Below are 13,143 nucleotides of genomic sequence, written 5' to 3'. Positions count from 1 at the left end.
CCTCAGGTCTCTCAAAACCCGTGTAAAGATCCTAGTTGATGGTACCCTCCTCATACCTCGCCTTCTCCCTGAGGATGCTGGGAACTATACCTGTATGCCCACCAATGGGCTGCTGACTCCACCCACTGCCTCAGCCTACCTCACTGTGAAGCGTAAGAAAGTTTTCTGCTTTTGTGTGCACGTATGTAGTGTTTTCCATCAACTCATTTCTCTGTCTGTCTGTCTGTCTGTCTCTCTGTCTACCTGCCTGTCTACCCACCCTTGGGCTTATGTGTGTTTGTACCCCAGTTTTGTCCTTGCTCCTGTGTCAATTCCCAGTTCTGTTTCAGCAATTCCTTGTATTAGTACATCTATAAGTCAATAGATATGTCACCTGGGTCAGTTTGTCAGTGTGTTTGTAGTGGCTAAGTTCCTCCCTCTCCTGTTCGCTGTTAGACCCTGCTCAGGTGGTGCGAATGCCCCGGGAGACCTACCTTCCAACAGGCATGGGGGGTGTCATCACCTGTCCAGTGAGAGCTGAACCCCCCATGCTCTTTGTTAACTGGACCAAAGATGGGGACAACCTGGACCTCAACATGGTGAGCGAGATAGCTGAGGGTCCTAAAAGCTCTTCACAAAATGACCTGTCTGTGATATTCTGTGCCTTTTATTTTTCTTTAATGGAAAAACTGGTCTCCCTTTTCTTTCTTTTCAGTTCCCTGGTTGGATGGTGAACTCAGAGGGCTCTGTGTTCATAGCAACAGCCAATGATGACGCAGTGGGCATGTACACCTGCACTGCCTATAACAGTTATGGAACAATGGGCCAATCAGAGCCCACTAAGGTGGTTCTGGAGGTAAGGCTCTCATGTTTCCTTTGAGGCATTGAAGGAAGAGTCAATTGTATTTATTTGTGTAGAGCTTTTTAGAGAAAACTATCACAAAGACACTTTGCAGAGCAACAGAAAGAAAATTGGGCAAAAACCTGGCCTGAACCCCCCAAAAAGCAGGCAAGTGAGGTAAAAGTGTTCCAGTTTTAGTGTATATCTGCATTTAAAACACTTTTTCTCAACCCCACAGGACCCCCCCTCATTCCAGGTCTCCCCCCGTGCTGAGTACCTCCAGGAGGTGGGCCGAGATCTGGTCATCCCCTGTCAGGGTCGTGGAGACCCCTCTCCCAATGTCACCTGGAGCAAGGTACAGTAAGGCACTGATACTGAAGCTACTGGAAACACTGACTCCAGCACTCCCTGTTATAGCTTCACACACTGCTGCTCCATTCTCTCTCATAAGCACAACGGCATAGTTAAATTTCATTTTCTTCTGCTATCATTGTTTTAAGCAATCTCTTGTCTGTTTGCCAAAAGTGCTTATATACTTAATTATATCTACTGATGCTTGCTGTTTTCTTATGTAATGTGCCCTCTATGACATTTCTTCTGTATCAAGTCAAATTTGATCAGTTGTCAGATTTTTGTTGGCCCTGATACATAGATGCAGTGATGCTTTATGCAGTTTCTCATCCTGGAGTGCCCATCAGACAGCATACACCACCACAGGGACTAAGACTCATTTATCCTTTCACCTCAATCTTATCGCTTCCTCCCTCTCTTCCTCCAAAGGTCGGTCTCCTGCCTCGCTCTCCATATACTGTGGCTGCCAATGGCTCCCTGGTGTTGCGGCCACTCAAGAAAGACCACCAGGGGGCATGGGAGTGCCACGTCACCAACCGAGTGGCTACCATCAGCACCAGCACTATCGTCTTAGTACTGGGTGAGTGGCTCCTCTATAAGTTACAGTACATGTACACACAGGTCAGATGTAAGAAATAATAAAGAAACGCATCAGCAAACACACTTATTAACCTTTTTCTGTAAAAGTTAGAAACAAACAGAAGTAGTAAGTCTGCATTTATGTCCAAACATAAGAACTGAAAAGACAGTTGTTTGCAAATGGAAAACAGACTGGGTAATTTGAGTGAAAATCATCTGTTTGCTATCTGGGAACATTAAGTAGTTTTTTTGTTTATTTTTTGGTTTATAATTCACGAGTAAAAATATGAAACTTTTGATCAAACGGATATGCAAAAGGCCTACTTTTCTCTCTTATCCTCTCAGGTACCAGTCCCCATGCTGTTTCCTCTGTGTCAGTCATCCCAGAGATGAACCAGGCTAATGTTTCCTGGGAGCCTGGCTTTGATGGGGGGTACACCCAAAAATTCAGCGTTTGGTAGGCGTCTCAGTCGCTCTTTCGTGTGTATCGTATGGCATACATGGCATCATATGGATCTGTGTGTTTAAATCCGGATTCCCTCTCTTTCCATGGCTAGGCTGAGGCAGGCTTCCAGGGGAAAACACGAGTGGACATCCCTGCTCGTACCTACCTCCAAGTCCCACCTGCTAGTGACTGGGCTGCTCCCGGGAACCAGCTACCAGTTCAGCATCTTACCCCAGAACAAACTGGGCTCAGGACCCTTTAGTGAAATCACTACTATCAGAACACTGGGTCAGTACTGTCAGTGCTGGGAACTTACCTTATCATGGGGGTGGAGTCTAATTGGATATGTTGTAGAGCAGTGGTTCCCGACCCTGGAGATCTCTCAATTTCAACCCTAAATTGGCACACCTGATTCTACTGATCAGCAGCTCAGTGAGATCTTTAGCTGTTGCATGAGGTGTGCTTTGTTAGGGCTGGAGTGAAAACTTACAGGAGGGTAGATCTCCAGTAGTAGGGTTGGGAACCACTGTTGTAGAGCACCTCTAGATGCTGAATGGTAATGGAATGTGTTTTTTAAGTGTGAAACTTATCTTGACCCACCCTTTTTATCTCTATTACCAGTTCCCCCAACAGATCCGCCTATGATTGTAACAACGATACCTAAACTGGCCCCACCATCATCGCTATCTGCCAATAGGAGCTCAGAGGGGATTGTGCTGACATGGGAACTGCCCCTGTCTAAGTCTCCGCCCATCACTGCCTTTGTGCTCCAAGCACGCCGTGAAAGGGGGGAGTGGTCAATTCTCAATGGGGCCATTGGGGCCAACAAAACTGAGATACTGGTGGAAGGATTACTAAAGGTGGGTGGTCAAGACTGCTGTCCAGACAGCACAGTTCATTTTTGCATTTGTTTGCTTCTGTGTGCCTCATAAATTGAAATCCTTCAGAATATTTGTCACTTTCTTTTGGTGCATATAATGTATTAGCTTATAGATGACCATGTTGTTACTTAGCACAGTGTGTAAATTCATTGAGTATACTTGAAGTTATAGCACTATATTGTAAACCTGAAGGTGGTAAGTTCAATTCTCACTTGGGATAGCACTGTTTTATTATCGAACAAGGAGCGCTGACACATTTGCTTTCAGGAAAATTTGACTATGAGCATCTGCAAAGTCAAATAGCATCATCAAGGCCTCTCCTTCAGTTGGCTAATTTACTGAAAACATTTTTGCTGCAGTTGATTTGTTTATAGTCCACAACTCTCCTTTCACAAAATGTTGAGCTATGTGCTGTTCAACTGATGTCACCGGCAATTCCCAACCCCCCCCCCCCACCACCACCACCACTCCACAGGACACTGTCTATGAGCTACGGATGCTGTCTCGCAGAAACAGGCTGGTCAGTGAGCCTAGTGAGTCAGTCAACATCTCCACAGCAGGTTGGTAAATGGCTCCTCCTCACTTGTCTTTGAGAACCCTGTCTGACAACCAAAGGGCATATTTCCATAGCTGAGCAGCTGTTAAGCTTGACAGCACATCACCACATCTAGAGCTATTAACATCTCTAGCAATTCATGCTATCATCATTATTGCTGTTAGCATAACTTTCAAAGGTGTCGTTATCATAAAAGCAGCTTGAGAGTGGACCCATGTATATTTATTTCCATTTTGTTTTCACTGTGAATGTAACTAGAAAAATGTTGCATGGTAGACTAAGTATAACCATTACTTATAGTGTTAGTAAGTTCTTCAGGCTCTGCAGAGCAATGAAAGGTACGCTGTGATGTCATTGCAGGCATGGAAGTATATCCAGTTCGAACAAGCCTCTTGGAGTTTGTCCCTGAGCCGCTATTGGCTGGTGTGGTGGGTGGAGTGTGTTTCCTGTTTGTGGCCATCATCCTCTCCCTGTTGACGGCCTGTATCATGAGCCACAGGAGAGACCAGCGGCGCAGGAAAAGGAGGGATGGTAAATGCTCTTCTGCTGTAAAACAGCCTTACTGCCACCTGGTCTGTGTGCACCACTTTATTTCCCACAGGTCCCCATGCTGTGGGGTTGAGAACCCTAATGTACACTTTTAGAGAGAGAAGATTAATCAATAAATCAACTCTCAGAGCATCTGGGTGGCTGTCTAGATGACTGCAGTCCATTTGATCATTTTTATGTGGCATGCAATGCTCAAAGCAAGCTGAGACCTATGCCCAATTACCTTCAAATCCACTTAATTATGAATGTGCATACTTGCCAACATCTTGTTAAGCCATATAGGAGACCCAAGTCAATTTATGTTTTGGAACAAATTGAGAAACCACACCTTGTTGTCACTGAGTGATGTGTTGAATTATCTTGAGTGTCTGAGAAAAGAGGGATCTGAAATGCAATAGTGTTGACAAGTATACTTTCATCCTATCTTTTCCTTTCCTCCACTCCATGAGGGCCAGTCTAGCCAGTGAAAGATGATCATTAAACTTGTTTCCTTTGCTGAAGAGTATCAGATGCAAGGCCCTCAGAGACTGGACATAAGGAAGGGATCTGTATAGAGTGCTGTTGTTTTGCCCTTTGACCATTTGTGGTGTTTTGTTTCAGTTTGAACCTATTTTGGCATCTCATCTTTTCATTTTGTTTGATTTGCACCATTGTATGACCTTTCCCCCCCTACCCCCCTTTTCAGATCTCCCCACTGCCCTCCAGAAGAGCCCACCTACGGAGTAAGTGCCCACCATCTGTCCTGTGTGTTTCTCCATTGTCTTGTGCTCCTCTCATGAACCCCATAGTTTTTTCTTTCCTTTGTGTTTTTGTGAGTCGCTGAATAGAGAGACATTTTGGGGACCATATCCTAACAAATTATCACATCTGTGAATTCTTCCTTTTCTTAGGAATTGCAATCAAAGAGATTTTTCTGAAATGTTGATGCCGATCCAGTCCATGCAAATATTAATTTTGATGAGTCATTGAATCATCATGCTTTCCCATGCCGAAAAACCGTGATGTGCCTTCCATAGAAAGTGTTTAAGGCAAATGTAGACACATAGGATTTAGTGTGTCGGTTGATTGTTTGAGGTGTAAAGGCCAGAAAAGAAACATCCAGCTGAGAATTCTCTCTCTCTCTTGCTCGCTCTCTCTCTCTCATTATTTCTTTGTTTCGATTTAAGTGATGCCTTTGATGTGTTGACTGTGGAAATAAAGGATGGTTAAAATTCTCTCTCTCTCTCTCTCTCTCTCTCTCACAGAGCTGGCTCGCCTACTGACAGCCCCGACAGTGTCCTGAAACTGAAGCTGTGCCCACCCCTGTCCTTCTTCCCCAACTCTTCATCCTCCCAGTCGGACCGCTCCTCCTTCGACAAGGCCAGCCGCAGTGAATATCAGGACCAGCGGCGGCAGCTCCTGTCCAGCTCCTCACCCCCACCCCACTACACCCTCTTTGAGAGCCACCTCGGGGGCACGTCTTCCCCAACCTCTGCCTTGGAGTCCATCTCCCGGGGGCCCGACGGGCGCTTCATTGTCCAGCCTTACGACAAGAGCTCCACCCCCAGCAACATCAAGATAAGCTTAAAGAAGGACTTCCCACAGTGTTCAGCAGGGGGCGACAGCAGCACAGGCAGCAGCAGAGCGTCTTACAGGGGCTCTCCAAAATCGGATTCCCTAGACTCCGAAAGTGCAGAGAAGAAGAACCCCTCCCCAGTCCTCACAGTAGACCTGCCCGGCCCCAGCAAAATCTCACATTCTCCCGGGCGGGTCAAGGCGATGGCCAGGAACTTTTCCCGTCATGGCTGCTTCTACTCAGATGATGAGCAGGGCTGCTCTGAGGCTCTGCTAGAGAGGGCCAGCTTCTACTCTGACAGCAGCGAGAAGAGGGACTATGACCCTTTGAAGAAGTACCGCATGTCTGTCCACCCAGAAGGCGTGTTCCCTAGCCTTAACCGAAAAACAAGGGAGGCGGAGAGAGAGAGGCTCCAACCCAGCTTGGAGAGTGAGAGTCAGCTGACCAACACCAGCACCCTGGTGTCCCAGATGGAACATGAGCGAGAGAGGGACAACCTGAGCAAGTGCCTGCAGCTGGCACGGGAGCGAGAAGAGATGGAGAGGGAACTGGAGCGATATACCGCCAGCCAGAGGGTGCGAGAAGCAGATACAACAGGAAGTAGGAGGGAGCGGAAGGCCCAGGCTGAGGAGCCCATTTGGAAGCTGCAAGATGTCACCCTTCGTCAAAAAGCCCATCATATCAGTGGTCAGGCTCAGCGGATGTCCGACTACAGGAGAGGCTGCTACTTCGGAAACACCAGTAGCCCCATGGGAAGGACCTCTTCCTCCTCTTACATCCATTGGGATATTAGCCCTGTCACATCTGTAACCAGCTTGGTCCCATTGCAGAGCCCCCTGGAAAATATCACACAGAGGTCGCAGCAGCCATGCTCACCCCCAGCAGGTGCAGCCACGAGGGACTCTGTGATCGTGGACTGTTCCCATTCCCCTGTGACTCAGTGCACATCCCTGTCCCTCCTCTCCCCAACCACTCACAGCCTGCCCCTGCTTTCTGGGGGTCTGTGTGGGACTAAGACAAGGTATCCTGAGAGATCCCTGCCAGAAGAAGACTGGAGGGCACAAAGAGAGGGGCTTGAGGGCACTTTCTTTTCTGTGGGAGCCAACGAGAGGGTCAGCAGTCCAGATCAAGGAGCTTTTGTATCAAGGTCCTCCCTCAATTATAATGTCCGGAAGATTGATCCAGGACTGGAGCCAGCAGGAGAAAGCAACGTACACTGTGCTGAAATGGATAAAGTGAGGGCCTTGAGTCCTTCTCACTCTCACGATGAATCCTCTCCCCACCACCCTCCAAAGAGGGAAGGAGGGAAGGACAGCAGTGTTGAGCAGGAAATGCAGAGCCATACTGAGGGTGCTACCTTGCCTTATGAGCACCGGAAATCCACAGAAAGGGGTAAAGATAAACAGAGAGAGAGCAAGACCAGAGACAGTACCGGTAGCCCTCTACTGTCCCCAGAGTTTGAGAAAGAGTGTGTTAGGGCACGCTCGAGAAAGAGCGACAAATGCCTTTACAGCAGTAGCCCCAGTTACGGGTCCCCTTTAACTCTTCTAGAAAATGAAAGCGACAGTGACCAGTCAAATTACTCTGTTGCCAGAATGTCAGACTCTCTGAAACCTAGGTTGGTGATGCAGCCTTCCAAAATATCTCTTCTGCAGACAAGTGCAATTCTTGAGTATTTGAGTCTTCCTGGGTTCATTGAGATGAGTGTGGATGAACCCGTTGATGAAGCCGCAGACCCGGCCTGGCCAAGCATAGATGAGAGGTCTGAAAACCTTTTGCAAGGTGAGCTTGATATGGTTTCAAAAGACTGGGAAACTCAAGATTCTGAAACAAAATCAAGTCCCAAAAATGCTGAAGACAGACCTCTAGGTAGCCAGAGTGCAGATTCAGGGCCAAGTGAAGGGCTAGAGTGTAGACATTCCTCAGTGTTGGATACAAGAGAAAGAGGCTTGAAGGTTAGGGCTTCAAACAAAAACATCAAACGATCACTGAGATCAGAAAGTGAAACAGAACAGAGTTACCATTTGGAATTGCAACCACTACTCCCCGACAAGACTCCATCATCAGGTTTAGAGGCACAGCTTGCAAGAACAGACCTCAGTCAGACATTAGTCCATACTGCTAAGGATGTGGCCGATGTCCTGTCCAGAGCTCCTGAATGTTTTACAAGTAGACAGGAGCCTGCCTTGGAACAATCCCAAAGACTTGATACTCAGGGCAATAGGACTAACAGAATATCTTCTAGGATCTACCAGGCTCCTATGCCTTTCATGAAGAAGTCATTAAGTTTGGGTCCAAGTGGAACCCTCTCTGTCATGGGACCTCCAAGACCTCACCTAAAGAAGTCCATTAGCTTAGGGTCACAGAGATGGGAGCATTATGAGAGCCCCAGGAATTATGTCTCTGAAAAGTGTTATCGGGATGAATTCCCAAACCCAGATGTCCGGATCAAGTCTTTTAGCTTAGGTCGGACCTCAGCATATCCCTTCTCCTCTAGACCAGGCCCCTTCTGGCGAGGATCAGCCACCTTTCGACCACAGAGTACCAGAAGCCTCGAGAGTCCTCCTTGTCCAGAGAGGTCTTCAGTCACTCCACCTCGTCTCGCACCTTTACCTCCACCTATGGAGCCCCTGAGGCACCCAGAAGCCTCAGCTTCCACAAGGCGACAATCTTCAGACCCTCGTCGGCAGGCTACTGCTTTCCCTGACTCATCCAGGTGGCCCATGACCTACCAGGAGGCTCTGAGGTCCGTGCAGCATAAGTCAGCCCCCCGTGACCCCTCCCAGTTTCAGGTCTTCCCCAGACAATTGATGAGGGTGGAGTACCCAAGACCTCTCGAATCCAAGCGGGGCCCACCACGAGCCTTCTTACCCCGGGGCTACAGTTGGCCCTCACCCTACCACTCCCCATTCCCTCCCCGGGAACCGGAAGGCGGAGGACAGAGGGAGAGGGAGTCAGGAAAGGGGGCTGAGGTGGAGATCAGGGACTGCAGGGATGGGAAAGAGGGCAGGGCCAGTTATGCTAGTCAGAGCAGTGGCAGGGGCAGTGTGGGGCCCTCGTACACTCACGCCTTCCTTCGCCAGTCCCTCTCTCTCACCCCTACCCTCCCCAGCTCCCCAGAGACCACTGAAGAATCAGAAATGCACAAAGCCGAAATGGAGCTGCAAAGCAGGAGACTAGCCAAAAGGTGGGGCTGCTCTCTTCGACCATCACGGTCAATCCAAGAGAGAGATTCACACAAGGCATGGAATAGTGCGCGCTATTGACAGTTCAGTTCCGTTTTTCTTGCAGGATGAGAAAATCACTCATTTAATGTGCATTGATCTGTACTTACCAAGTGAATGAGTTTCTTGCTTGCTTAATTCATCATTTCGTGAGTTAAATCATCATATTTGTGAAAAATGCTACACGTTCTTATTGTGAAGCTACCTGCACCTGTTCTTGTACATCTGCCTTTAGGAGAAACACATCAGTTGATGAGAGCTATGAATGGGATGCAACTGATCTTGCTGTGGAGTCAGAATTCCTGGAGGCCACAAAAACAGATTATGCCCAGGAGGGTGTAGGAAAGGGTAGAGGGGAGCGGAGATATCGCCCTTGCTCTACTGCTGGCCTCCGGGACCCTCGTAGCAAAGGTTAGAAGAGTGTTTCATGGATATACCCTGTAACCAAGCTATAGATTTTGTTTGCTACCACTACCTACCATCTGTGTGTCTGACCTTATCCCAAGATGTATGCCATTACTGTATATTGTGACAAGTATGAAGATTATTCCTGCCCCCTCACTGTTCTCCTTGGTCTTTCTGTCCCCCTATGCTCTCCTTCCCCACCCTCCCATCTGAATCTCCCTGCCAGGCCTGTTCCCCTCGGTCAGTCCACCTTTGTCCACCCCCCCACGTGGCCTGTACGCTCGCTCGCTCAGTGAGGCGCGATTTAATGCCCTCCGCCAGGAGTATCAGGAGTACCGTCGTACCCAGGAGTCCATCTGTTCCCGAGATCCTTGCCTCTCCCCTGACCCTGACCTCGACCCCAACACCGCACTGCTCTGACAGCCAAAATGTTCTGGTCCGTTTGTCCTTCTGTCATTCCATGCCACCTCAGTCTCAGCCTAAATTTGTCTACTTCTGTCTACCATCACTGTTTCATGATTTCTGTGTCCTGACGCAACCCTATTTTCAGTATTTTTGTGTTGCTTTATTTGTCATTTTGACCATCTTCTTTGTATTTACAGTTTTACAGTGTCTCTCTGTCCTTCCAACTACCTCACCTTTTATCTGCTATGCCTTAGCTTAAGTGATAAGTGATTTATAATACTGAATCCGAGATGCATTGATTTAAATTCACACTGCAAAAGATAACAACCAACACCAGATTAATCACATTTTTCTATTTCTTATTTCTGTTCTGCTGCAGAACCTTCCAAAGGAGGGGCCAAATAGTATCTGATTCATCTGTGCACAAGAGAAAACTTTCAGGATGCAAAGTGATTGGACGTTAGTTGACCATGAAGGCTGTTGATTGAACAGTTCAAAGCCAGTGTGCTAGATGACAACACTGGAGAATTATTGGACAGCATGGGATTTCAGTCCATATTCACCTAAGACTGAAACTGAATTTCCTCCAGAACTCTGACGGAGAACTGATAGCACAACCAAAAGAAATCTGCAGGATTTCATAAATATACAATCTCCAATGAGTAATGTTACAAGGAAGGGAAATGAATTCACTGATTGTCGTTTGATCCATTTCAAGTTGGCAGGCATCTGGGGTTGGTTCTTCTTGAAGCCCATATAACAAGCTGAATACCTCTAGGTTATCCTGATTTCAGTCCTTTAGATGGGTGAATATAGATTTATATTTCTGTTTCATCTGTATTTATCAGTACCAGCTTTCTTCTGTGCAAGCTTTCACAGAAGGTCAGTGGAATTCAGTATTTTATGACTCACAGTAAATGGAACTGGACGGTATTTATAATTAGACCAACACAAGACAAAAGGCTTAGTAAACAGTCTGTCAGGTAGGTCCTTTGCTTGGTTAGTTCATGTTTGCAGAAACACTATTATATCTGAAGGACTGTTATGTGCTTCCCTGTGGTCTCAGAGCCCTGTATAATCACCATCAATTTTAAGTACAGGCAGACTGCTGTTGCAGGAGTCTAGAGCTATCAGTGATCTGGGGCCTGTGGTACCAGATGAAATAAGAATAGCTTGCCTGTTTTGGGATTGAGTACAGTGGTGGTTCTGAAGAGGACAGTGAGTTAGAAGCATATGAAACAAAGGAAAGTTTCTTAAGGAAAAAAGCCAAATCCATAGAAAATAGGCCTTTACCAGAAGCTTTCCCAGACTGGTCAGACAATCAAACAGTAAAGCCCCCTCTTCAAAGATACAACTGGAAAAGCAAGATGATAAACTTTATTCTCGATATCTCTCAATTTTCTAAAAAAAAACCATGCTCCTTTAGATTAAGTTGTAGGCATACGTTAGTTCTGGACAGTGTTTATGACCAGGCTCAAGCCCTATTGGTTTTAACCGTGATTCACAGGAGAGCTTTAATGGGGTAACAAGCCATAACAGGTCCAGGTAACCAATCATTTGTTTTGTTTATAGAAAATCTTGTATATTTTTTAATTGTTTTTTTTTCCATTGTTTTATATATTTTGTAGCATTTTATGAAATAACCATATTTTATTTGTAGAACTTCTCAGTGCTCTTTCACAAATTGGATCAAAACACGCAACATGGACACATAATGAGAACATAATTGTTTTTGTTTGGTTATGCATCTCCTGTAAAAAAAAAAAAAAAAGCTGAAAAATTGTGTATAAAAATATGTATAATATTTGGAGCCAGCTGCAGAGGAGGAATATATGTGAAGGTAGAATTCAAGAAGTTGTGGCATTTCTCTACTGGGAAAGATAAATCTTTCTTCATGCTCTGTTGTCAGTAGAAGTGTCCACAGGGCAGACAGTGAGTTAACTGCATATGCTGGGTGTTGAGCACCTTAATCACCTGACCATATTGAAGAAGCTTAATACCATATATATTATTAGTTCAGATAGCTTGGATAGCAGCTCATGGCAATTTGGATACCACTTGTAAGTTAAGCCTTTGTGTTAAAAACATCTTTATCTGTTTTTAAAGGCATATATTTTCACATTTTAAAACTGTTATGAAGTAGAAGTATATTGGCATTTGGTGAAGGTTCTTAGGAAAAATCTATTTCAATCAATAGATTTTTCAATCAAATCAATTTCAAAATTTTGTACCCTATCAAACTGAATGAACAACTGAAAGACACCCATTTAATCCAGCATATTCGCCTGCATATCCACATCCAGTCTTTCGATGATATCATTCAGATAGTCAGACTCTTGTGTACAGATGTCTAAAACAGGCTTCAGATTTATGATGTTGTTTTGCTTTGTCTGTTTTGTGGGCAATTGTTAACATCTGTCTTACTTTTCATTGGATGCTTTGTCATGAGGCTTTGTTTCTGCTACACCAGAAATACATAAGTTTTTCAATTTTTCATTTTTTCAACACTCAAAGATGTCATAATTGTATATTCCATTGATGACAGATTAAGTTTGTATTTTTAATCGGACCATAGCCCAGTGCCTAATGCAGTTTTGCACCTTTGCTCAAAAGATGGATTGACACTAATGGGAGGAAAAATATCACCAAGTCTAGTATACACACATTACCTTCAATCATAATTTCAATGAAACAAAAAATATGCCATTTCTTGAATTTAATAAACATTTTGAAATAAGCATTATACTTTCATAATGATTAGGTCATGTTTTTGAATCACCATTATATTCATTCACATTGTTGCAGTTAACATGTTGATGCGCAAAGATGATGTATAAGTGCACTACATAAGTGTCCTTCATCAGTGTTAAAATGTGTGAATAGACACCTCAGTGCTGGTAAATTGTACTTCTCTGTTGGCTCTTGGCAGTGTCTGTTATGTGCTTGAATTTCTCTTGTAAGGATTGTTTGCTTCTTGAAGCAAAGGCCCATTTTTAGATTTTGTACAGTTAAAGCCAATTGAAGTTGCATTGTTTTTCATTTTTTGAAAGAATGAAAAGGTCAGATTTTTACATTTTTTAAAGACAAAAAGAAATAAAAGGAGAGAACAGAAACCTTATCTTATATTTAAGATGTTGCTGTAAATTTTTTTATTGAATTTAGAATGTCATCTTTTTGAGAACTTTTTCAGGTTTTGTACAAATTTGGAAGAAAAATTTATGTCCAGTCGTTATGTTGCTGTTTTTAATGTTGTAAATGTTATTTTTATATGTTTGTTTGTAAAAGATTGAATAAATTGCATTTAAATGGATTTTCTGTTGTTACCTATTCTGGTGAAGGTAATGGGGAGGGAGGTATCCTTGCTTGACAGGGA

The 13,143-nt window shown here is 44.9% G+C and overlaps 1 protein-coding gene across 4 annotated transcripts in view; it reads left to right on the top strand.

Annotated features, from left to right (window-relative positions):
- igsf9b (immunoglobulin superfamily, member 9b) overlaps positions 1-13,080 on the top strand; it is a 42,998-nt gene extending 29,918 nt beyond the window's left edge. Inside the window, exons 8-22 of one of the 4 annotated variants that reach the window (XM_064347525.1) lie at positions 7-152; positions 436-578; positions 695-835; positions 1,059-1,175; positions 1,601-1,751; positions 2,096-2,207; positions 2,308-2,483; positions 2,817-3,055; positions 3,552-3,636; positions 3,993-4,163; positions 4,867-4,903; positions 5,426-8,482; positions 9,196-9,371; positions 9,592-9,801; positions 10,150-13,080. In XM_064347525.1, the coding sequence (XP_064203595.1) occupies positions 7-152; positions 436-578; positions 695-835; positions 1,059-1,175; positions 1,601-1,751; positions 2,096-2,207; positions 2,308-2,483; positions 2,817-3,055; positions 3,552-3,636; positions 3,993-4,163; positions 4,867-4,903; positions 5,426-8,482; positions 9,196-9,371; positions 9,592-9,785 (4,945 nt within the window). In that variant the 3' untranslated portion in view covers positions 9,786-9,801; positions 10,150-13,080. Of the gene's footprint in view, positions 1-6; positions 153-435; positions 579-694; positions 836-1,058; positions 1,176-1,600; positions 1,752-2,095; positions 2,208-2,307; positions 2,484-2,816; positions 3,056-3,551; positions 3,637-3,992; positions 4,164-4,866; positions 4,904-5,425; positions 8,924-9,195; positions 9,372-9,591 lie in introns of all 4 variants that reach the window. The other 3 variants (XM_064347521.1, XM_064347524.1, XM_064347523.1) reach the window with 3 other exon arrangements.
- The last annotated feature ends 63 nt before the right edge of the window (positions 13,081-13,143 follow it).

The sequence above is a fragment of the Anguilla rostrata genome, chromosome 8 (assembly GCF_018555375.3).
Source record: "Anguilla rostrata isolate EN2019 chromosome 8, ASM1855537v3, whole genome shotgun sequence".
Classification (NCBI taxonomy): Eukaryota; Metazoa; Chordata; class Actinopteri; order Anguilliformes; family Anguillidae; genus Anguilla; species Anguilla rostrata.
This window is presented reverse-complemented; position numbering and strand designations above follow the sequence as displayed.